The 20,647-nt window shown below is 39.7% G+C and overlaps 2 protein-coding genes across 3 annotated transcripts; both read left to right on the top strand.

Moving 5' to 3' along the window:
* The first annotated feature begins 3,940 nt into the window (after positions 1-3,940).
* glulb (glutamate-ammonia ligase (glutamine synthase) b) lies at positions 3,941-5,937 on the top strand. Of its 2 annotated transcripts, XM_087784531.1 has the most exons (7): positions 3,941-4,032; positions 4,141-4,328; positions 4,434-4,595; positions 4,662-4,808; positions 4,868-4,995; positions 5,074-5,273; positions 5,348-5,937. In XM_087784531.1, the coding sequence occupies exons 2-7, from the start codon at positions 4,163-4,165 to the stop codon at positions 5,673-5,675; spliced, it is 1,131 nt and encodes a 376-aa protein (XP_087640657.1). In that variant the 5' UTR covers positions 3,941-4,032; positions 4,141-4,162; the 3' UTR covers positions 5,676-5,937. The 2 variants fall into 2 exon arrangements, with proteins under 2 accessions (XP_087640657.1, XP_087640656.1); XM_087784530.1 differs by having other exon boundaries at positions 4,434-4,808.
* Positions 5,938-18,388: 12,451 nt separating this feature from the next.
* On the top strand, positions 18,389-19,980 carry znf648 (zinc finger protein 648). The gene is made up of 2 exons (XM_087782989.1): positions 18,389-18,440; positions 18,782-19,980. Exons 1-2 carry the CDS (start codon positions 18,389-18,391, stop codon positions 19,978-19,980), a joined length of 1,251 nt encoding a protein of 416 aa, XP_087639115.1.
* Positions 19,981-20,647: the final 667 nt, after the last annotated feature.

Below are 20,647 nucleotides of genomic sequence, written 5' to 3'. Positions count from 1 at the left end.
TCTAAATGTCCTTATTTATGATTTTTAATCATCATCATTTTTAATCTCTTCAAACACGTCAACTTGAAACAACATTGAATCTGATTAAAATCGTTTTCATTGCAGGAATCCTGATCCAGGAATCCACCTCCAGAGCTGCTGCTGATCCAGGATCTTCACCACGTCATCAGATCCCGAGTTCTCTCCAGCACCCCCATGGACCCTTCCTACACTCTCCTCTTTTCTCTCACTATATCCTCCCTCACTCCTCTCCTTATCAATCTGTCTACCCCCCCATCCTTCCTCCCAGCCGGTCAAAGCGGCAGGCCGTCAAAAATGAGTCGGGTTCCGCTCGAGGTTTCTGCCTTCTAAAAGGAAGTTTTTCCTCGCCATTGCTCACTGTACAGCTCACTGTAGAGTGTTTTGTTTCTTGCTCTTTGTTGAATTGCTGGGATCTATTTTTCCTTAATCAACTGTAGTCTTATTTCAACTGTATAGTGTCTTGAGATAACTTTGTTATGATAAGACACTTTAAATAAAATTGAATTGAATTGAATAGAAGTTGTTTGACTCCTGGTCGGTGAAGTTATTGTTCAGGATCATTCATTCATTCATTCATTTTCTTCCGCTTTATTACATATGGGGGTCGCGGGGAGACTGAGCCTATCCCAGTTTCACTGGGCCAGAGGCAGTGGACACCCTGAACAGAACGCCAGTCTGTCATAGGGCACAGAAAGACACACAACCATTCACACACACACACACATACCTATGGATTATTTTTCCCAGAGTTCTCAATCAACCTCTGTATGTTTTATTGGACTGTGGGAGGAAATCGGAGTGTCCGGAGTAAACCCATGTGACACAGGGAGAACATAAAAACTCCACACTGGACTATAATACACTGACTAATGTGAGTCTCCCTGAAAGAGATTACATTGAATTTATTGATTTATATATTTACGTTTGATGACATTTGCTTTTTTTACAGTTTAACATTTCCAAACTGTCTTCTCAAATAATAGATTTTGCAAACACGTTTTATCCTTTGCTATGGGTTTAATTTATAGTGTTCACGTTTCAACTCCTCTGAAGCACTTCTTCTGACGTGACACATTGCCGTGATTTATTCTGAATAACGTCTTTTCCTGACGCTTTGGGTCCGTGCTTTTCAAAACATGGAGTGAAAGCGCCCTCTTCCGGTTAAATGTGATACATTTACATACATTAACAGACGAGTTGGTTATTTAAAAAGGAAAAACGCAACGTTTGAAATAAACCTGAGATTTCACATCCTTTATCGATTTTTTTATTGGGTATTGTAAAATGTTCAATCACGTGATCGGATTTTGAATATTTCTGTTGGAGGTCTTAAAGTTGACCTCCAATTATTGATTTTTTCAGACGTTATCTTAAACAATCGAGGGTGGAAAGATAGTAGTAAATAAGTGAATAGTTCAAACTATAAACAGGAAGTATATAAAAACGTAACTACATTAACAGAGTTGACGATGAACTTTAATGCAGTACTCCATAGTGACCGGTAGAGTTCGCAGTGTACCAGCGGATATGAAGTGTCTTTTGTGCTGTTCTCTGTACCCCCCTCTCTCACACCAACCAACTTCATGTTCTGTCTGAGTTATACACATTGCTTTGATTGATTTATTGCATAGTTTGTTTGACTACAACTGACATCTGCAATTTGTAAACATTGTGTAAGGATTGCATGTTTGCACTGACCTACACACATTGCAAAATCTGCATTTCTCGAGCATATCACAGATCAGGTCATGTGTCTCTCGATCCTGACTCGAACCCACACACGGAAATAGTCATTCCCACGGTCAAACTTTTATTTATTTATTATTTTTCATTTAAATTTTTGACGCTGCTTTTCCTACAGAAGTTTAATTTGTTATTTTGTCAACCAGTGGAATTTGCTTTATAACAGGTCGATGATTAAATTCCTCACTATATGTTAGGAATAATAATGAAAAAAGTTATAAATGTATTGTTATTGTTGTCAAATAATAAAAATGTATCAATGATAAACACAAGCATTTATATATTATTAAGTAAGTGAGTAAGTAAGTAAGTAAGTAAGTAAGTAAAGGTTATTTGTAAAGCGCCTTTCTGGACCAGGGTCACAAGGCACTTGAGCAATCAAAAACAATACACAGTTAAAAATACAAGCTTTGAAAGATCAAGACACACAAGACAAACACAAGAGTCCCAGAAAATCAGGAAAAACATGCATAAATAAAAATGTCTTAAGATGTGTCTTGAAGGAGTCAGTAGATCATCAAACACAGAGATAGAGGAAGATCGTTCCAAAGCTTAGGAGCAACAGCCTGGAAGGATTTCTCTCCTCTGGTCCTGAACCGTGTGCGAGGAACCATCAGTAGATTCTGATCCACAGACCTCAGAGCCCGAGCGGGGGTGTAAGTCTGGATCAGATCACTGATGTAAGGAGGATATTAAAAATATTGCTATATATTGTAGAAATTATGAGACAGTTAGACACAAGTATGGATAATTCAAAATATTTAACCTGTTATAAGTTTTAATTTTTTTGATTTACTCCAGATTCAAAGTTGAAACTAATCTACCACCCTCTTGTGTCTTGTTCAGTCAGTATTTCTCTTATCACTGACTGAAACAAAGAACTGTGACATAAACTGAACACTTCCAGACGTGTGTCAACACAGCTCTTTACATATAAATCTGTTTCCCAGCACATGACTCCACTAGATCCCCTCCTGACATACATTTCATGTCCTCTGGCCAAACATTAGCCCTGATGATAGATGCATGTACCAGCAGAGACTAAATGTCAAATCATGTGGGAAAATTCTAAAAGAGCAAAAACAAATCCATATATGAGGAAGAATATCTAAGTTACAAGTTAAGCTATTGTTCCGAGCACACTGGGTTCATCGATGGATTCAAGATTAACCCGGTTTATCAGCATCCATTTGAATAATCCATAGAATAAGGACAGTCTTTGAAGGGAGATCATGATGACATTAATCGACCAACAAGAGCGGGATAATCAGAGGAACAATAATCTACTCACACAGTGACTGTCACACACTTATCACAGTCCTTCAATCAACCTCTTCTTTGCTTTCTTTTTCCACGCATTTTCTCCTCCATGGTAACTTAACACACTTAATATAAAAAGCTTATTTTTAAACATGTCACATTTATCTGTGAGACCTAGATTAGTGCGTAACAAAATAAAACTTGATTAAAGTCTGTTTATCCACTGCAACATAAACAATTAACATGAGAATAATTTATTTTTCATGTTCTTAGGTTCTGACAAAGAAATACATTTATTATATTACATTATTTTAAGACATTTAATTTGAGTTTATTTTAATGTTGTGCTTACTGTCTTTTGGTTTTGTTTTTTATTGTTTTATATAATAACAAATATATTCTAAATAATTTCATATGAATCTTTATTTGCCTTATTTCTGTAATAAATAAATTAAATATAAAAATTACACCTTGGAAATGGTGGTAAGATAACGCCACCAGGGGACGCAGTTCTCTGTTTACTTTTTATTTGTGTATCGCTGTGACCTCTTTTCTATCTACGAAATAAAGAGTATTTAAATAATTAAGTAAGTAATTAGATTTATGTTTTTGAACTCTGTTTTACTCTTGGAAATGCTAACAAATCAATTCTTATAGGTAAAAATGAATAATGAATAATATAACAAAGTAAGTTTATTTAAGAAAAAAGCACGTTGTTCAGGCACGATTTGGTATAAAGTTCATTCAAATAATTGTGCTTTCGAGTGATGAATGTTTGACACAAATATTTTGGGACATGTTTTCATTGGAGGAGGAGGAAGACAAAGTTTATTTTGTCACGTGTCGCACGTTTTTCTCGCCGACCAATCAGAAGCCGCGGAGATCCCCGCAGCTCTATAAAGCGAGCTGAGATCAACAAGTGAAGCAGGAGATGAAACGAGAGACTCGAGCAAGTCAAGAATAAAGCATCGCTTTGACTCGATACCTCACCGTTGACCTTGACTAAAGGTAGGAATTTGAGTTATTTACAAACTAGTCTTTTAAAGAGGGGGAGGGTTGACGTCTTCTTCTGCGCTTTGATCTCATCTTCTCAACTCTTGCCAACTCTCTTTGCAGGTTTTTTTTCTTTGTCGTCAACATGGCCACTTCAGCGAGTTCCAAGCTGAACAAGAATGTCAAACAAGAGTACATGAGCCTCCCTCAAGGGGACCTGGTCCAGGCCATGTACATCTGGATCGACGGGTCTGGAGAGGGTCTTCGCTGCAAGACCAGGACCCTGGATTTCAAACCCACCTCAGTGGAAGGTAAGAGATGCACACGTGGCTCTTAAATAAGCAGTGGTGACATCATCTTGCATGACTGATCCCAGCTCAGTGGAAGTTGACATGCATGTTTTCTTCCACCATCAGAGCTTCCTGAGTGGAACTTTGACGGCTCCAGCACCTACCAGTCCGAGGGCTCCAACAGTGACATGTTCCTGATCCCTGTTGCCATGTTCAGAGACCCCTTCAGGAAAGACCCCAACAAGCTGGTGTTGTGTGAGGTTCTCAAGTACAACCGGAAACCAGCAGGTACTTGTTTTGCCCTATTTTTCACCTGGATTTTATTGCTCATCTCTGGCTTTTTACACAACATAGAGACCAACCTGCGACAGACCTGCAACCAGATCATGAGTATGGTGGACGCTCACTGTCCCTGGTTCGGGATGGAGCAGGAGTACACCATCCTGAGTGTAGAAGGACATCCGTTCGGCTGGCCGTCCAACGGGTTCCCTGGTCCACAAGGTATGTCTAGCAGCCTGATCACAACTCAGCATGGTGTTTGACCGGTCCTTCTGTTTCAGGGCCTTACTACTGTGGCGTGGGCGCTGACAAGGCTTACGGTCGAGACATCGTCGAGGCTCACTACAGGGCCTGCCTGTACGCCGAGGTCAAGATCTGTGGCACCAATGCGGAGGTCATGCCTGCACAGGTAAGGCTCCCATTTCAAACGATGCGTTTTCAGTTTAACAGTTTAAATGAAGTTTAAATGAATCCCTTTTCGTTTCAGTGGGAATTCCAGGTCGGGCCATGCGAGGGCATCAACATGGGCGACCATCTGTGGATGGCTCGCTTCATCCTGCATCGGGTGTGTGAGGATTTCGGTTTGATCGCTTCCTTCGACCCCAAACCCATCTCTGGAAACTGGAACGGCGCCGGCTGCCACACAAACTTCAGCACGAAAGCCATGCGAGAAGACAACGGCTTGACGTGAGCGCTTGTTTTTTTTGTGGGCACTTCATTGCTTAAGCACGTCTCTTAAATATTCCTTTTTTTTTTTTTAGGGTGATTGAGGAGTCGATCGAACGCCTAGGAAAGCGCCACATGTACCACATCCGGGCGTATGATCCCAAGGGAGGCCTGGACAACGCTCGCCGTCTCACCGGCCATCACGAAACCTCAAACATCGACGAGTTCTCGGCCGGCGTGGCCAACCGTGGCGCCAGCATTCGCATCCCTCGAGCTGTGGGCCAGGACAAGAAGGGCTACTTCGAAGACCGCCGTCCCTCCGCCAACTGTGACCCTTACGTGGTCACGGAGGCTCTGGTGCGCACGTGTATACTCAAGGAAGAAGGAGACTCCGTTGCAGATTATAGTAAATCGGCAGCATGAGGAAGAAGTTTGTTTAAGCTATGCTCAATTGTTGATTAATTTTTTTTTACCTCTGAAATCAGGTGTTACTGCATTATATTTGCTATAAATATGTATAGACTTGTATGCCTTTTTTACACTGTATGGATTATTGTTCATGGTGCGACGGCAGGATTTAACTGCCAACTTTAACTTTCTTTTTTTTAACTGTCAATGTGGTGTCATATTGTGGAAATTTCACTTGTTACAATGACTGAAATAAATAAACCACAAGAGATTTGAACACGCGTTTGTCTTTTCGTCTTCAATGTGTTAAATATTGTAAATATAAAGTTTACACTTCTGACCTGCTCTAGTAGAACTCGCATTTCTCCGATCCTTAAAACTCTTTCAGGATCAATTTTAAAATTCTGGTTCTTACTTTCAGATCTATTCATGGTCAGGCTCTACTGATGGTTCCTGAACACGGTTCAGGACCAGAGGAGAGAAATCCTTCCAGGCTGTTGCTCCTAAGCCTTGGAACGATCCTTCTCTCTCTGCTCTTGGAGTCTACTGACTCAAACACCTTAAGTTTTTATTCATGCAGGCATTTTCTTGTTTTTTCTGGAACTTCTGTTGTCTCTGTTATCTTGACCTTATATTGAGTTTTGTTTTGATTGTTTAAGTGCATTGTGACCCTGGTCTGGAAAAGCGCTCTATAAATATAATTTACTTGCATGTGTGAGCCAATTCCTCTACTCAGTTTGACTGTTTTGGGCAGTTACTGTCATTTACTTCCATCATCTCTTGTGTTAAACACTGGACTCTTTACAGGTCATGATATGAACAATAATCCACCTTGATTTGAGTCACAGTGACTCGTTGGTTCAGATTTTTGCTTCAGGGCTGTGAGTTTGGCTCATGTTCAAGACCTTTAAGGTGTGGCCAGAACTTTATGGAGTTTTTTCGGTGCTATCTCGGGCCCTTGAGTTGGTCAATTTGACCAGGGGCCTGATCTGAACGTGATCTGCCTGACAGGACCATGATCGCGGCCTAATGTCCACGTGTTGACCTTTGCCTGTATTTATCTGTTACCCCTGAGGGTCAAAAGGGTTTATAAGTGAATTCTTGTTTGATATTTAAATGTCTGTTTGTTTTAAATGTTTATAAAGTTTGTTTTGTTTAAGGATTTGTTTTATTTTCCCCTTATTTAACATTTTGTTCTTTTTCCCTCAAGATAATATCAATATTGAATAATTCTGTGGTTTATAAAACTATACATTTCTTTTGGAAAATGACCCTTAATACTGTTTATAATTTCAATGTTCTGACTGTTCTAATTTACTTATATGTAGCACTTTTTACAGTTTAATTTGTATGAAAAAGCTGATTAACCATGTGATCATGAGATTTAACAAGTAAATATGCACAAAATTGGCAAACCTTAGAATCTGTATTAGAAACTATATAAACAACATATTGCTGCTGTACTTGTTCTTGACTTGAACCCTGGCTGAGCATGAGAATTGTCAGTTAATCCCATAACTGGACTGTTTACAACAAGCGCACGTGCGACTCTTGGCGGGGTTTTCTGTAACGCTGCACACATCAACCCAGGAATAGTCTGGTTTGGACCTGATAGCCCGATGAACTTTTACCTACTTCATGAAGCGGGTCAAAACTGAGGGATGTTTTTTTTCAGTCTCAACGTGATCATGTAGTTCTGCTGAGTCAACGTTTGTTGTTCTAATACTAAGAGTAATGGCTTTGGGGGTCAATCGATTCTTTATTGAGAGGAACAGTTCAGATTATTGTTATTATGTTCAGACTGTTGACAGACCACCTGCAGACATTTGTATCGACAAGAGCCCTGTATATATATATATATATATATATATGGTCTGGTTTAAAGTCTGTTTTGAAAACAATGTGGTTGACATGCCTGTATGTAATATTGTCTTGTAGTAACATCAAGAAGGAGAAGTTTTTGTAGATGCAACTAAAACCTAAATGATATCAAATACCTTCTATTCAAATCTACGACCAAAATCTGGCACATTTGTGTTAAATTCCAAATGATTTAGGAAGACCGATCCAAGCACAAGTAAGAGAACTCTTAAACAACTCTGAGGAATATGTCATATCAAATGTACGTTTATTGAAAAGACTCCTAGAGGATAAGTTTAGACAGAATAAAATGTTTTTGAATTTTGGAGTCTAAATTTACTATTTTGTGTGTGAACGGTTGTATATCTTTGGCGTCCTGTCCAGGGTGTCCCCTGCCTCTCGCCCGAAGAAAATGGGATACGCTCCAGCCCCCCTCAACCCCCACAAGGGATCAAGCGGCCTAGAAGACGAATGAATGAATGATATATGAGCGAGTCTGAACGTGACTGTTAAACTAGTGTTGTTCAACCCTTGTGTTGTCTCTGGGTCAAGGTGAACGACCTCCACCACTGCATATGTATCTTTGGAAGATAGCGAGGTCGTTCACCAGAGACAACACAATACAAAGAATTTAAACAACTAAAAATAGGTATATATAAATATAAGGTGACACGTGTGAGATATTTTCAAAGTAAAAAAAGACACAATCAAGTAGCAACTCTGCCACATTTACATGAACTAGATTCTCTCTCTTGTATGGAAACAAAAATTGTGAAAACATTAAAACATTGTTTGATCAGTGTTGCTGATGATGAACACAATACAAAAGTGCAAAGACAACAGAGCCTTCTTCCGAACAGAGAAGTATGTCATGTATTTGGGATTAAAATCTTTTTTTTTACTAAAACCTCCACCTTACATTGACGACACACAAGACACAAATCTGGAGTTTAGAGTTAAAAACAATATTCATCTGATTAGATTTACGTGGAGGATGAAACCTGATTCGAACAAACTAAATCTAACATTAAAATAGAAATAGTTGCAGGTATTGTAAGTATTTATATTTTATATTTAACATTTAGAACTGTGTAGTCATAGATTCATGGTTTACATCAAATCTTACACCTACGGATTCATACTCAACCATTTGTCTTTGTATTTTTGTATATCAAATAATGCTAATAAAGAGCAACGTCAATCTAAAAATAATATCTAGTAATATCAATGGGTTGTAATTCAAATAATTTGTTCAAGTCTTGGATTTAAAATGTGTTAAATTATGTCCCATAACTGTTTGATTATAGCGACTAAAAAGACATATCAAAGACCTACTCCAGTTACTTTCACTCAAGTTAAGTTGTAAAATCAGGATAAAAAAAAGATGCTATGTTATGATGTTGACGTCATCTGACCCATACAAAGATGACAAACAGAAACACTGTTCACCCGCGGGGTCACATGATTCAATCAAGAAGAGTATTTTCATTCAGTCCTAACTACAGTAGCGTGGACGACATTAAAGTCCAAGGAGCTCCATCGTGTGCCGCGTTAACTCACGCTACTCACAATACAAAGAGAATCTTAGTTACTTACCAGCACTATGTCTTCGTGCAGATATAGCTTTGATTACCACGAGTGATTTAACTTTTACACCATTGCTTGTTTCTGCTGCGGAAACTTTAGATCTTCTTAAAATCAAACTTCAATCATTCTAAACTGACGGTGATCGGTGGGGTGTTAAAAACAATCAAGCAAAAAGTCAAATTAAATACATTTTAGATTTATTTTAGAGGGATTTTAACGTATTTTTTTTGCTCTGTCAAACCTATTGAGTCTGGAGCACTCACCTGTTGTAAAAGCTATAATAAACATGGCCTTAGACTTGGAGGTTAACCTTTACGATTTATATTTTAAGGACTGGGACTGTGGGAGGAAACCAGAGTGCCTGGAAGAAGCCTGAGCATGCACATCGTTGACTTGGTCCTTCTACATGACATGACACTCCTCAGCGTCCACTCCTCTCAACCCTCACTGACCAGCGCTGGGAAACTGGAGCAGCTGTGAAATCAGAGACTGGGATGGGAGCATGTGGAAACTTGGATGAAGAGACCCTGGTAAAGATCAAACCACCATTAACGTCACACCAGCTCCTGAAACAATCCATCATATCATCTAAAACAAAATAAAACTAAGGCGATGTAGGTTCTTTAATCACTGTTACAGTCCAACTAATGCCAGCCACACTTTACAAACTCACTTGACTCTGAAAAAAGAACATTTGGAGCAGGAGTTCTTCTGTGCGTGTCTTATTAGGGTCAATGGGCAGCACATGTTACACAGCTGACCTGCTAACAAGAAGCATGAGAAGACAACTTCCCATGATCTTGTGTCAAAATACTGTACAGATAAATAAATATAGAATTATTTGACTGAATCACTCCCAATTCAGGCTCTCAGTTTCTTTCTCTGTGTCCACACCTCAACAACGTACAACAACGAACTTTAAGTTCACCCTACACTTCCAGTGTAAACAGTAAACTATATATATATATTTTTTTTTCTTGATCTTTCAGTTTAATGAGTGAAACACAATAAAACTCTTGTGTTTCTTTTTAAAGCTCCTTGATTTACATCAAACAACATTGGCACGAATTCAACATAGTTTTATTACAGAATGTCTCTTGACCTTGTAACTATTAAGTAAGTAAGTAATAATTATTTGTAAAGCGCCTTCCTAGACCAGGGTCACAAAACGCTTGAACAATCAAAAGCATGTATTCTTTAATACCTATTTCCCCTCATAAAATTCTTGGAGAGATGAACCATTTACTCTTTTGCTATAGGTCATCTTTGTCCTGTGGAAAATAAATAGACTACCTGAAAGAGCAGCAAATACCCGCATCTTTGAGAGAAGATCACAACACCATTCATTATTAAAAAGATGAAGTTTACAAGTGCGAACTACAAGGAAGCAGAAATGGAGAGCCTCATTTTCATCCTGACATGTCCGAACCTGCGAGGTGACTGGATGGATTGTGAGCGAAAAGTGCACACTATAGAGTTATTAATACACACATTATATCTAGGATATTTAAAAAATCATTTTTTTGGTGCGAGATGTTGCAATTCTATATTCTAGGACAGGGGTTTAAACTCAATAAAACAAGAGGCCGTACAGAGGAGTGTGATATTGTCGTTTATTCTACATCAAACACATCAAATTCCTTTACTTTACTAATTGAATGCCTCTGTATAATTTTTGACATCGATAATCTCTGTTTCTTATCCTCACTAGCGTCTTTATACGACTACACCAACATTAATCTACTTTGATTTTGAGCCAACCATCTGGCTGGCCACCTAAAATGACATGGCAGCCCATCAACTCTACAACACACCTCTAACCATGTTGTTATCTTATGGGAATATCATAAAATAGTCGTTTGTTTTTCCATCCTTGAGCCAAAGACACTGATGTGTGTAGCCTGATAAACACATTTAAAAGGAACCAGCTGAGGCTAAACAAGTCTTTTTGGGATGTATCGGACTTGTTAACCAGAGTCAGGTCCAAAGGGTCTGTTGAGTTCAGTCACGTAACGTTGTCTCACGTGCAGGACTATCTGACAGACCAGGGCCATGTGGGTCTAAGCGGGACCTGCTTTTTCTTTCTTGTTGACAGACAAAGACCAACACGTTCTTCCCTGAAAACTCTTTCTCCCCTCCCCTGTTTTGTTTTGCAGGGTATCGGGTTACAAACACAAAGGGAGGGCAAAGGTCGGCGTTTAACCGTGACGTATTCAGAGAAATATGTTGACTTTGCAAAAATTGAAATCAGGGATGAAGCAGAAAGTGCAAATCATCAAATCAAAGGTTTGCTCAGAAAAACTGGTCATACATTTGAATTTTTCATCTCTTTTCTCCTGCAGACCCCAACCCCCATTTTAAAGGTCTCTGAAAGCAGGGAGTCCAAACTCCCCCGCCTGGTTTTCAAGGAAGTGGAAACTTACAGAGGTCACATGAATGGTGTGGTTCAGCATGAAACTAAACGTCCTGAAGAACAACCAAACAATGACTTCTCTACATCCATGCAGGATTGTTTAGCCTCATTCTTGCAGCATTTCTCGGTTCGCCAAAGTCTGGTGACATCATCGGGTTTGTGCGGAGATCAGTGCCGCACACGCTTTTTAACGGTGAGCAATGTCTGGGTTTATGAACATGTTAAGGATTCTCTTTCCTAAAGTGCCTGTTTTCCATGTACAGTAACAGTAAGAGAGTATCTAGGTCGGGCTGGTGATATATTTGGACCTTCGAGGATCCTCCGGCTCAATCAAACTCTCACGTTTCCTGCCAAATCACATGCAGAGATCGGCTCACGTGCCGGCTCTGGGAAGTGAACCTCATCGGGCTGACGGCAGCTGGCTGTGCAGTTTTCGGGGAAGCGAACTACTTGACACAATAACAAGAAGTGGAGTGGGTCTTGTGCCGAAAAAATGCAGACTCATGCACTTTTCTTTCTGCTTTTAAACATCACACGCTAACATTTTAAGCATTTAACCATGTTCGGATCAAAATCCTACTTTTAACAAAAGTATGTCAGATCAGGTAGTATTCAGAAATAAGTTAAATAGTTCCAGACCCGGAAACAAAAAGTCTTTATTTTTTCCTCAAGAAGAAAAACCATAAAACGAGTGCAGCCCTCTTCCTAGCAGCTCCATTCCACCAATTGTATACAATTACTGCCCAAAATTTTTAAGGTCTATGATGACCAGCAAACCTGAAACAATGTTGAATGAAAAACACGAAAGACAGTGCAATCAATCCTTTAAATCCTTTGCGGATCCAGATGGCAAACCACAGCCTCAACGAATAATGTTATGTATCCCACTTTTAACATTTAATTTAAATCTGATTATTAATATTATTAAGAATTATTAATAATATGCCTAAAGGGTCTGTGGTGTTTGAAATGTGCATAAATGTTTGCTTTTAAAATATACAGAACTTTCAAAGTTTTTTCTGTTGAATTCAAACACTAAATATGTGAAATACTGTTAAGAAGTTGATTAAAAATGAATCAGTTGCAGGACATAATACCCTGAGACTTTCTGAAGAGTCAAACAGGAAAGGCTGAAAACACCATAATAACTTTTGGAACTGTACCATAAGGAGTAAAGTCATAATACATTTATTTTTTTATTGTTTTTCAGTATATAACTGGGTGAAACAGAAAGGGGAATTTTCTACTAACATAAAATTAGTTGTAAGCATATTTAGTGTTTTAAGTAAACTGAACAAACTTTGTTGACCATATAAGTTCATTTCATTACAAGTATTTATTCATAGTACCAACATCGTTTAAGGTTCATGTAGGTTGAGTCGATGAATCCTGGCATGTCACATGATGTTGATTATTATTGTGAATTATATCAACATATAACTGACATCTACAGCTGTTTTCTTCTTTAGTACACATAACAGTAATCTTGGAAAAAAAACCTTTAAATCTTGTAATAACCAGCTGGCTCGACACCATGTCTAGTCTGTGAGAAGATCCAGGACAGTCTATAGCGCTATAATGGTTCCCACCTTCCTTGGGATTTCTTTTTAATGTTATCACAAAATGTACTTTATATAAATCAATTTGATATTAAGGTGATCAGCAGGAATGGTCATGACAGAAAAGTTTGTGGGTGAGATGAGAATAAAAGGGAAAGAAACATGAGAGTGTGATGGGATTTGTCAAACCAGTTTTGGCTGGTTGCTGTTTCAGCGTTGCTAGCTCCGTGACACGACTCACAGTCTTGAAAAAAACAAGTCTGTTATCGAAGGGAGGGATTTATATGGCAAAGTGGATAAAGTGTGTCAAAGTGAGAACCTGAACAGAGGCCACGACAGTCTCGTCTTCCCTCAGATATTCACGTGACGGCCCAAAACTTCCTTGATCAAGCAAAAAAAACCTGCTTATTTAGCATTTATTTAGGGCTCAAATGCTTTCCTGTTTCTTTGACTCACATTCTGCCCTCATACGTCGACTGAACCACATCTAGATGTTAGCAGCACAAGAACCAAACACTTTTGTTTTGTTACAAAAATATAGACTATCCTTAAGTGAGGACTGATAGCAGTGTTCCGACGACATTATCAACTTTCAATAGTTTTTTTCTTCCAATTTAGGTCAAAGTTTGAAATGTCTGTTGATGCAGGCGAGAACAGCAAGACCGGATCAACCTTTAAGTGCCTGCAACTTGTTTGCCCCCTTTGACTGCTACTGGAGGACCTGCATGACTTCCAACCAGGCTAGAAAACATCTGTGAATGTGACATTTAACTTGTCCTCAAAGCCTCACAGCTTCTTCTAACAATTACTTCCATCACAAGTTTTTATTCTGCTGCGACTTTAACAGACTCACGGCCTGATAAAAGTCAATAAATAGTCTGTGGTGGCCAGGAAAAGGGTCTGAACATGCACATTGTAACTGTTTCCTCTGCAAACTTGTGGTTGAAAATCAAATGAGAACAGCAAATACAAGTAAAAAGGTTACAGTGTCTTATTGTCTTGAATGTTTGATTCATTCTAGAAATTCAGTGTGTGTGTGTGTGTGTGTGTGTGTGTGTGTGTGTGTGTGTGTGTGTGTGTGTGTGTGTGTGTGTGTGTGTGTGTGTGTGTGTGTGTGGTTCATGAGGTTCACAGACGAAACAGTAACTGCTCCAGGATTTGCCAAGAAAGCATAACCAGGGGGAAGTTTCAGATTATTCAGTGACAGAAGACAGTTCGTGATTTAAATGTTTCTCATGTTTCATATTTTTGCTAAAACCAGATAGAATAGATGTTGAAGGGTTAATGCCTGACTGAACCGGTCAACTAAGTGCAGCTGGGGCTAAATAAGAGTTTGACTTTGTTACAACTATGACCTACATGGAGAGTCTGTGAGTGTCATGTGCAGGGCTGGGTATCCAGCTCTCGTATGGCACCGACTGAAATACTTTGTTAGTATCGTAGAATATCTAATCTTTCTTCGTCTTTCAGTGCCAAGTCTATCAGTACCCACGAGACACTGAACATTTGATTCATTTGTCACGTCCTAGCAAATGTTTTTTTTGCACTAGAACATTTTTTTAACCATAACTATACATTTCTTAACGATACCCGACCCAAGTCATGTGACCAACAGTGTTTTCATATGAAGTACTGAGAGACCTTTTGAAGATACCATTTCATGAAGATAAAACAAAACGTGGTGCAACAAGCGCTCTTATCTTGTTTTGTTTTTTTTAAACAAATGTCACGGTGGTTCATGCCAACTGTGCAAAAAGTAGCTTCACGACATTGCAGGCCTGAAAACAAATGTGTCTGTGGTATCCCTTTTATTGTCTCTTGGGTCAAGCTGAACAACCTCCACCACTGCGTATGTTATTCTGGAAGCCAGGGCGGTAGTTGACCTTGACCCAGAGACTACACAAGGGATACCACAAACACATTTGCTTTCGTGCATTCGGGTCACCTTGACCCTGAGATAACACAACTTTTAAGTCCCTCTTGTAATTCACTTTGGATTAAAAAAAAAATCCTGATTCTGATTCAAAACTAAAAACAGTTTGTCACTCCTTGTTTTCAGTAACATACAAACATATAGCTAAACCCAAATCATAAAATAAGAAGATCACCACTGGTTTACCAAGGTCAATGAAGTAGACTTATTTACGTAGTTTAAATCTAAACTTGCAATACACCGATTTAGATGCAAATGTAGTGTCTTACTTCCATGAGTTTTTAATACGAATTGACTGAAAGGTTCAACACAGACATACTACCTTGTTTTTTAGTACTTTACCCTTAGTTGTCCTCCTCAGAGGCCCCTCAGAAGACAACAGTGATTTGTAATCTATCATTTCCCGCCATGAGTTCTTCTGTCAGGAAGATTCAAAACTCCTCGTTCGATGAAGGAAAGTGATGCTGTGTGTGCTCAGCTGTCACAACAATACTCTCTCTCTCTCTTCTCAATGACCTCCTACAGACAACAATGGTAATAGTTGAATTTTATTAAGTGTGTCGCACAGATTTGAGACGGAGACAATAAAGTATTAAGTGTCAGTCGAAACATTCCCGACAACACCGATGTAGCACCTCAGGAAACACACAAACCTCTATTTCACAAAAGGCAGTTAAGAGACGAGCATGAAGTTCCAGGGATGGTTTCAATTATAGCGACGCGGTCCACCATGAGATCCGGTATCAGTATGACTCTGCACTTTTTTGGAGTTGAACCTGGGTACATCCTTTAGCATTTTCATTCATAAACTTCTCAACTATTTGTTGCTTTTCTGTTTGTTTTTGTCCAGAGAGTCAGGGCTGAGGATAATATAAATCTTGGCGAGTTGGAGAAGAAATGTCCCAAGTGGAAGGAAAACAAACCACAAGTGGACTAACAAACAAGCGTTTTTATCTTTGAAGGGGCGAGTGACTACAAATACTTTTCTTGTTGGTTCAGCTTGGGTTTGCTTTATTATCCCCAAAGTCAACAAATATCAAGAAGGGCTAAGCTAAGGAACATGTCTCTAAGTGAACCAGACAACATTTAACATTTTTTTTAAAGAATTCTCAACAAAACTTTTGTAACTTTGAATCACAATATTTGTTTTGTGCGATACTCCAGTTCTATCTCGGCTGTTTTGCAACGTGACGGCAGAAAAGCACCTCAGGTGAAATTTGAATTTGCTGACGATGCGTTTATTTCAAACTCAATGTTATGTTAATAACAAACACTAAATACTTAACTGCATCTTGAAATGATCTGTCACCTCAACTAAAACAGCTAGTTTTGATATTAAACATTAATTACATAGAACACAAGCCGATGGAAACAAAGCATCAATTTTGAAATTACATCCAAAATTATCAAACAAATTCTCCTGACGCAACACACTTGTCCTCATTGATGGACACCAAAGCTATGATCTTGTTTAAGCCGTGTTTTCACCAGTGTTAAGTTACAATTCGGTTAGACATGCTCGACAGATTACAAGAAATGTGATCTGAAATTGTGTCTTCTGGCAGAAACCAGATTCATTCAAAACCTTCCAGTACAGTCTGTACGGTACTGCAACCTTATTCAAACCCAAAAGTGGAACACCGTGCACTTGAGTGAAACATAGTGTAAAGTAATACGTGATCACTGAGCAAACAAGTCACTCCTATTGTCCGGTGTAGTGTTTACTCAAAAGACTTCATCAAAGTCCTGCTTATGTAAATTGTAATTTGAAGCTTCTTTCTTTATTTGGGCTCTTGGATTTCTAGGAAATGAGAGGGTTTACAAATTTCAAATGAAGAACGTTCTGTTTTTCTTATGCAACACATATGTTCACAATAACATGTTTGTATGGGTTGATGCTCCTCTGAGGTTTTGGTAAGGCGCTGGGGATTTTCCACAGCCTGGCCTCTGGTGAAGAATGGTTGGATGGTGCCACCATGCGGTCATAATGAAGAACTGTTACAAATGCCAAACAAATAAAAATGTATCCGATACTATTAATAAAGAGTAATATATTATGGCTGCTTTAAAACGGTTAAGTTATCATGTTCAATAGTTAGAAAAAAGGTGAATTTTGATTACAATTATTTTTTAAATCTTACCACTGAACTCGTAGTTTTACCCGTTATAGGTAAATAAATTATTATTGTTACACCGCAAATCCCTGGTAAATTTGTCATAGAAACAACAAATAAATATACGTTTTTCTTTAATTACAAGCAATTAAGATAAGAAAAACACTTTTCTTAAAAAGGATCAGCAACAGTTAAACAGCCCCAACAAATACACTCAAGCACCAATTGTACTTTAAAGCAGATGATATTAATTGTTATTATTATTGACATTAAACATTAAGTCAACAAGAGAAATATAAGCAAGTTCGAAACAAACACAACCAAAAATGATACATACCGAGGATTAACTTTCTTGTTTGTTTATATTCTGTTTATTAGTTGATTATTTATTTTTGTTGATTATTTATTTATTTTTGTTGGTTATTTACTATTATTTATTATTTAATGTCTTAATCCATGTTATGTTTTTCATGTGTTGCATCGTGGGTCGGAGAGGACCACAATTTCATTAAATGCTGTATGTCTTAATACATCCATATTTGACATAAAAATAACTTGAACTTGAACTTATATAAACATGTATATACAAACTGTAAAGCTTCTTCCTCTTGGATGCACGCAAGATGACGTCATACGTAAACACGGAAGTCGCATTGCTGTTTCGCATTTCTGAAGAAATGTATGGTAAGAAATGGCAACTTAATTGTAAGAAATATTTTAGTTATATCACAACTTCTTTGAATAAAAAAGTGGTCACTCTAATCTAAAAAATAATAATGACAACTCGATTCATTTCAGTCATGCGCAACATCGCCCCCTGCAGTCTCAAACTTTACTTTCTTTGACCAACGGATGAGGTCAAGCTCAAGGTCAAGTTGACTGTAATTATTTAATATGTGTAAATCATACTGAGGATTTATAATTACTGAACTCAAAGACCCCTGGTGCTACAAAACTAAAATTTACAGTACTAGAAAAAATAAAAATGCCATAGTTTAAAGTTTAAATAAACTTTTCTTAACAACTTTTTTTGTAACTTTTCCAACTTAAATTTGATTTTATTCATCAAGTAATTATTATCAAGTATCAATCTTTTGCCATATATGTATGTATATGTATATCTGCATTGACTGGAGCTGGACTGCGTCAGTGTCGATCAGTAAACTGAGCTCCTCTCACCAGTGTTGCTGACCACTGGAGGAGTAAAGATGCTGATTCGGAGTCACGCTGCTGCCTCAGTCCACCTGCTCTCAGCAGCTAACATGATACACAGTCACGGCTGCTGCGAGGAGCGAGTGGACCTGACCCGCTCTGGTGAGTAGAGCTGTTCATGTTATGTTACTCTTTATATTTACAGTATAATTATGGCACGGGTTCAATAAGATACAAACATTTGAATGTAATCAACATCTATGTCATATGTCAACATCCTCTAATACTTAAATAGTTTTCTATCATTGTAATTATTCTATAATTGCATTTATTTTCCTTTTAGGTTTCATCAAAGAACATTTTGAGATACTCAAAAATGCAAACTGTTCCACGCTCCACTGAAGATGCCACGGTGGTGAAGAACCCGGAAAAATGCACGAAGGATCTTAGCGGCCATTTCTCTTCGAACAGACAGTTGTTAATGAACTTTGACCCGATCCCAGCTGGATCTGCTTCTGTAGAAATGGAAGCTGCTGCTCTCCGAACTCAAGCCTGCTCTCTGGAGGAGAAGTTTGCAGCACTCTCGCCGGGAGACGAACCGACACGTGACGCTAAAAGAAGCAAGGACTCATCGAAGAGTTCTAAAGGTCCGACCGACGGCGTGAAGGCTGTAGAGAGCGGCTCTGCAGGAACAGACGAGTGTGAGGAGGATCTACGGACGAAGTTTCCTCGTAAGAAATCTCTTAAAAAGAATGCGGCGGATAAGATCCCGCGACTCCTTGTAGCTATGAAGAAACGGAGCGGGATGGATGCGGACGAGCGGCCCTACACCTGCACCCACTGCCCCTGGGCTTTCAAGAAGCTCTGCAACCTGCAGAGTCATCTCCAGACTCACTCTGGTCTGAAGCCGCACGTGTGCGACGTCTGCGGCAAGTCTTACTCCCACCAGGGAACGCTGCAGCAGCACAAGCGCCTGCACACCGGGGAGAGACCGTACCACTGCCCCTTCTGCGTCAGGACCTACATCTGGTCCTCGGATTACCGCAAGCACATCCGAACGCACACCGGCGAGAAGCCCTACGTCTGCGGCTCCTGCGGGAAAGATTTCATCAGATCCTCCGACCTGAGGAAGCACGAGCGGAACATACACGTCGACGACAAGCCGTTTCCCTGCAACCAGTGTCGGAAAACCTTCAACAAGCCTCTGTCTTTGAAGCGCCACGAGCGCAAGCATCTGGGCGAGCGGCCGTTCTCCTGCCCGGACTGCCGCCAGACCTTCGCTCTGGCCAGTCGCATGGCGGAGCACCGCAAGATCCACGCCGGGGTGCGTCCGTACGCCTGCCCGGTGTGCTCCAAGTGCTTCACGAAGTCGTCCAACCTGGCCGAGCACGAGGCCATCCACAGCGGGGCGCGGCCGCACCGGTGCGAGGAGTGCGGCGTGGCCTTCGCCATGGCGTCCCGGCTGGTGCGTCACCGCTTCACGCACGGCGGAGAGAAACCGCACAGCTGCGCCGGCTGCAGCAAGAACTTCAGTCGCCTCCACACGCTGAAGCAGCACGAGGAGAAGACCTGTGGAGAGAGGATCTTCGTGTGTGCGGACTGTAACAGGTCGTTCCAGTGCGCGGAGAAGCTTTCTCAGCACGTGTCCGAACACCAGACCTTATCAGACCATACGCCCACAACATCTAGCCTCGTGACTTAAGAGATTTAAGCATATGCTGAATATGACTGGACTGGTCCTGCAACACAGACCATGTGTATAAGAAAGTTCAGAGTAGACTGTACTTTCTGAGGAGGCTTCGATCATTTAACATCTGCAAGAAGCTCCTCTGCATGTTCTACCAGTCTGTGGTGGCCAGTGTCCTGTTCTATGCTGGGGTGTGTTGGGGTGGAAATGTGTCCAAGAGGAGTGTCAACAGGTTGGACAGGTTGATCAGGAGGGCTGGCTCTGTGGTTGGAATGAAGCTGGACTCACTGGTGACAGTTGCTGAGAAGAGATCACTGGACAAACTACTGTCCATCATGGATGATGACAGTCATCCTCTGAACACTGTCATCAGTGAGCAGAGAAGCAGATGGAGCATGAATTTTCCTCCCCAGATGCAAAACTAATAGACTCAAGGACTCATTCATTCCTCGGGCTATTAAATTGTACAATTCTGAGTTCAGGGGCAGGAGTGGAGTGAAAGTATCATGATGTTCTGTTCTATGTTAGTCTTTGTATCCTTTGTCTTTGTTGTTTTTCTTTAATCTATGTTCTTTATCTTTAGACTTGAATTGTATCATCTTGTTCTTTCTCTTTATTTCTCTTTGTTCTTGTTCCTATTTTATTTTAATTATTTTATGAAAAATTGTTGTATTTGCTGTGG

Source organism: Callionymus lyra, chromosome 2, assembly GCF_982586985.1.
Source record: "Callionymus lyra chromosome 2, fCalLyr1.hap1.1, whole genome shotgun sequence".
NCBI lineage: Eukaryota > Metazoa > Chordata > Actinopteri > Syngnathiformes > Callionymidae > Callionymus > Callionymus lyra.
The sequence above is the reverse complement of the archived record's forward strand: the minus strand, read 5'-3'. Positions and strand labels throughout refer to the sequence as shown.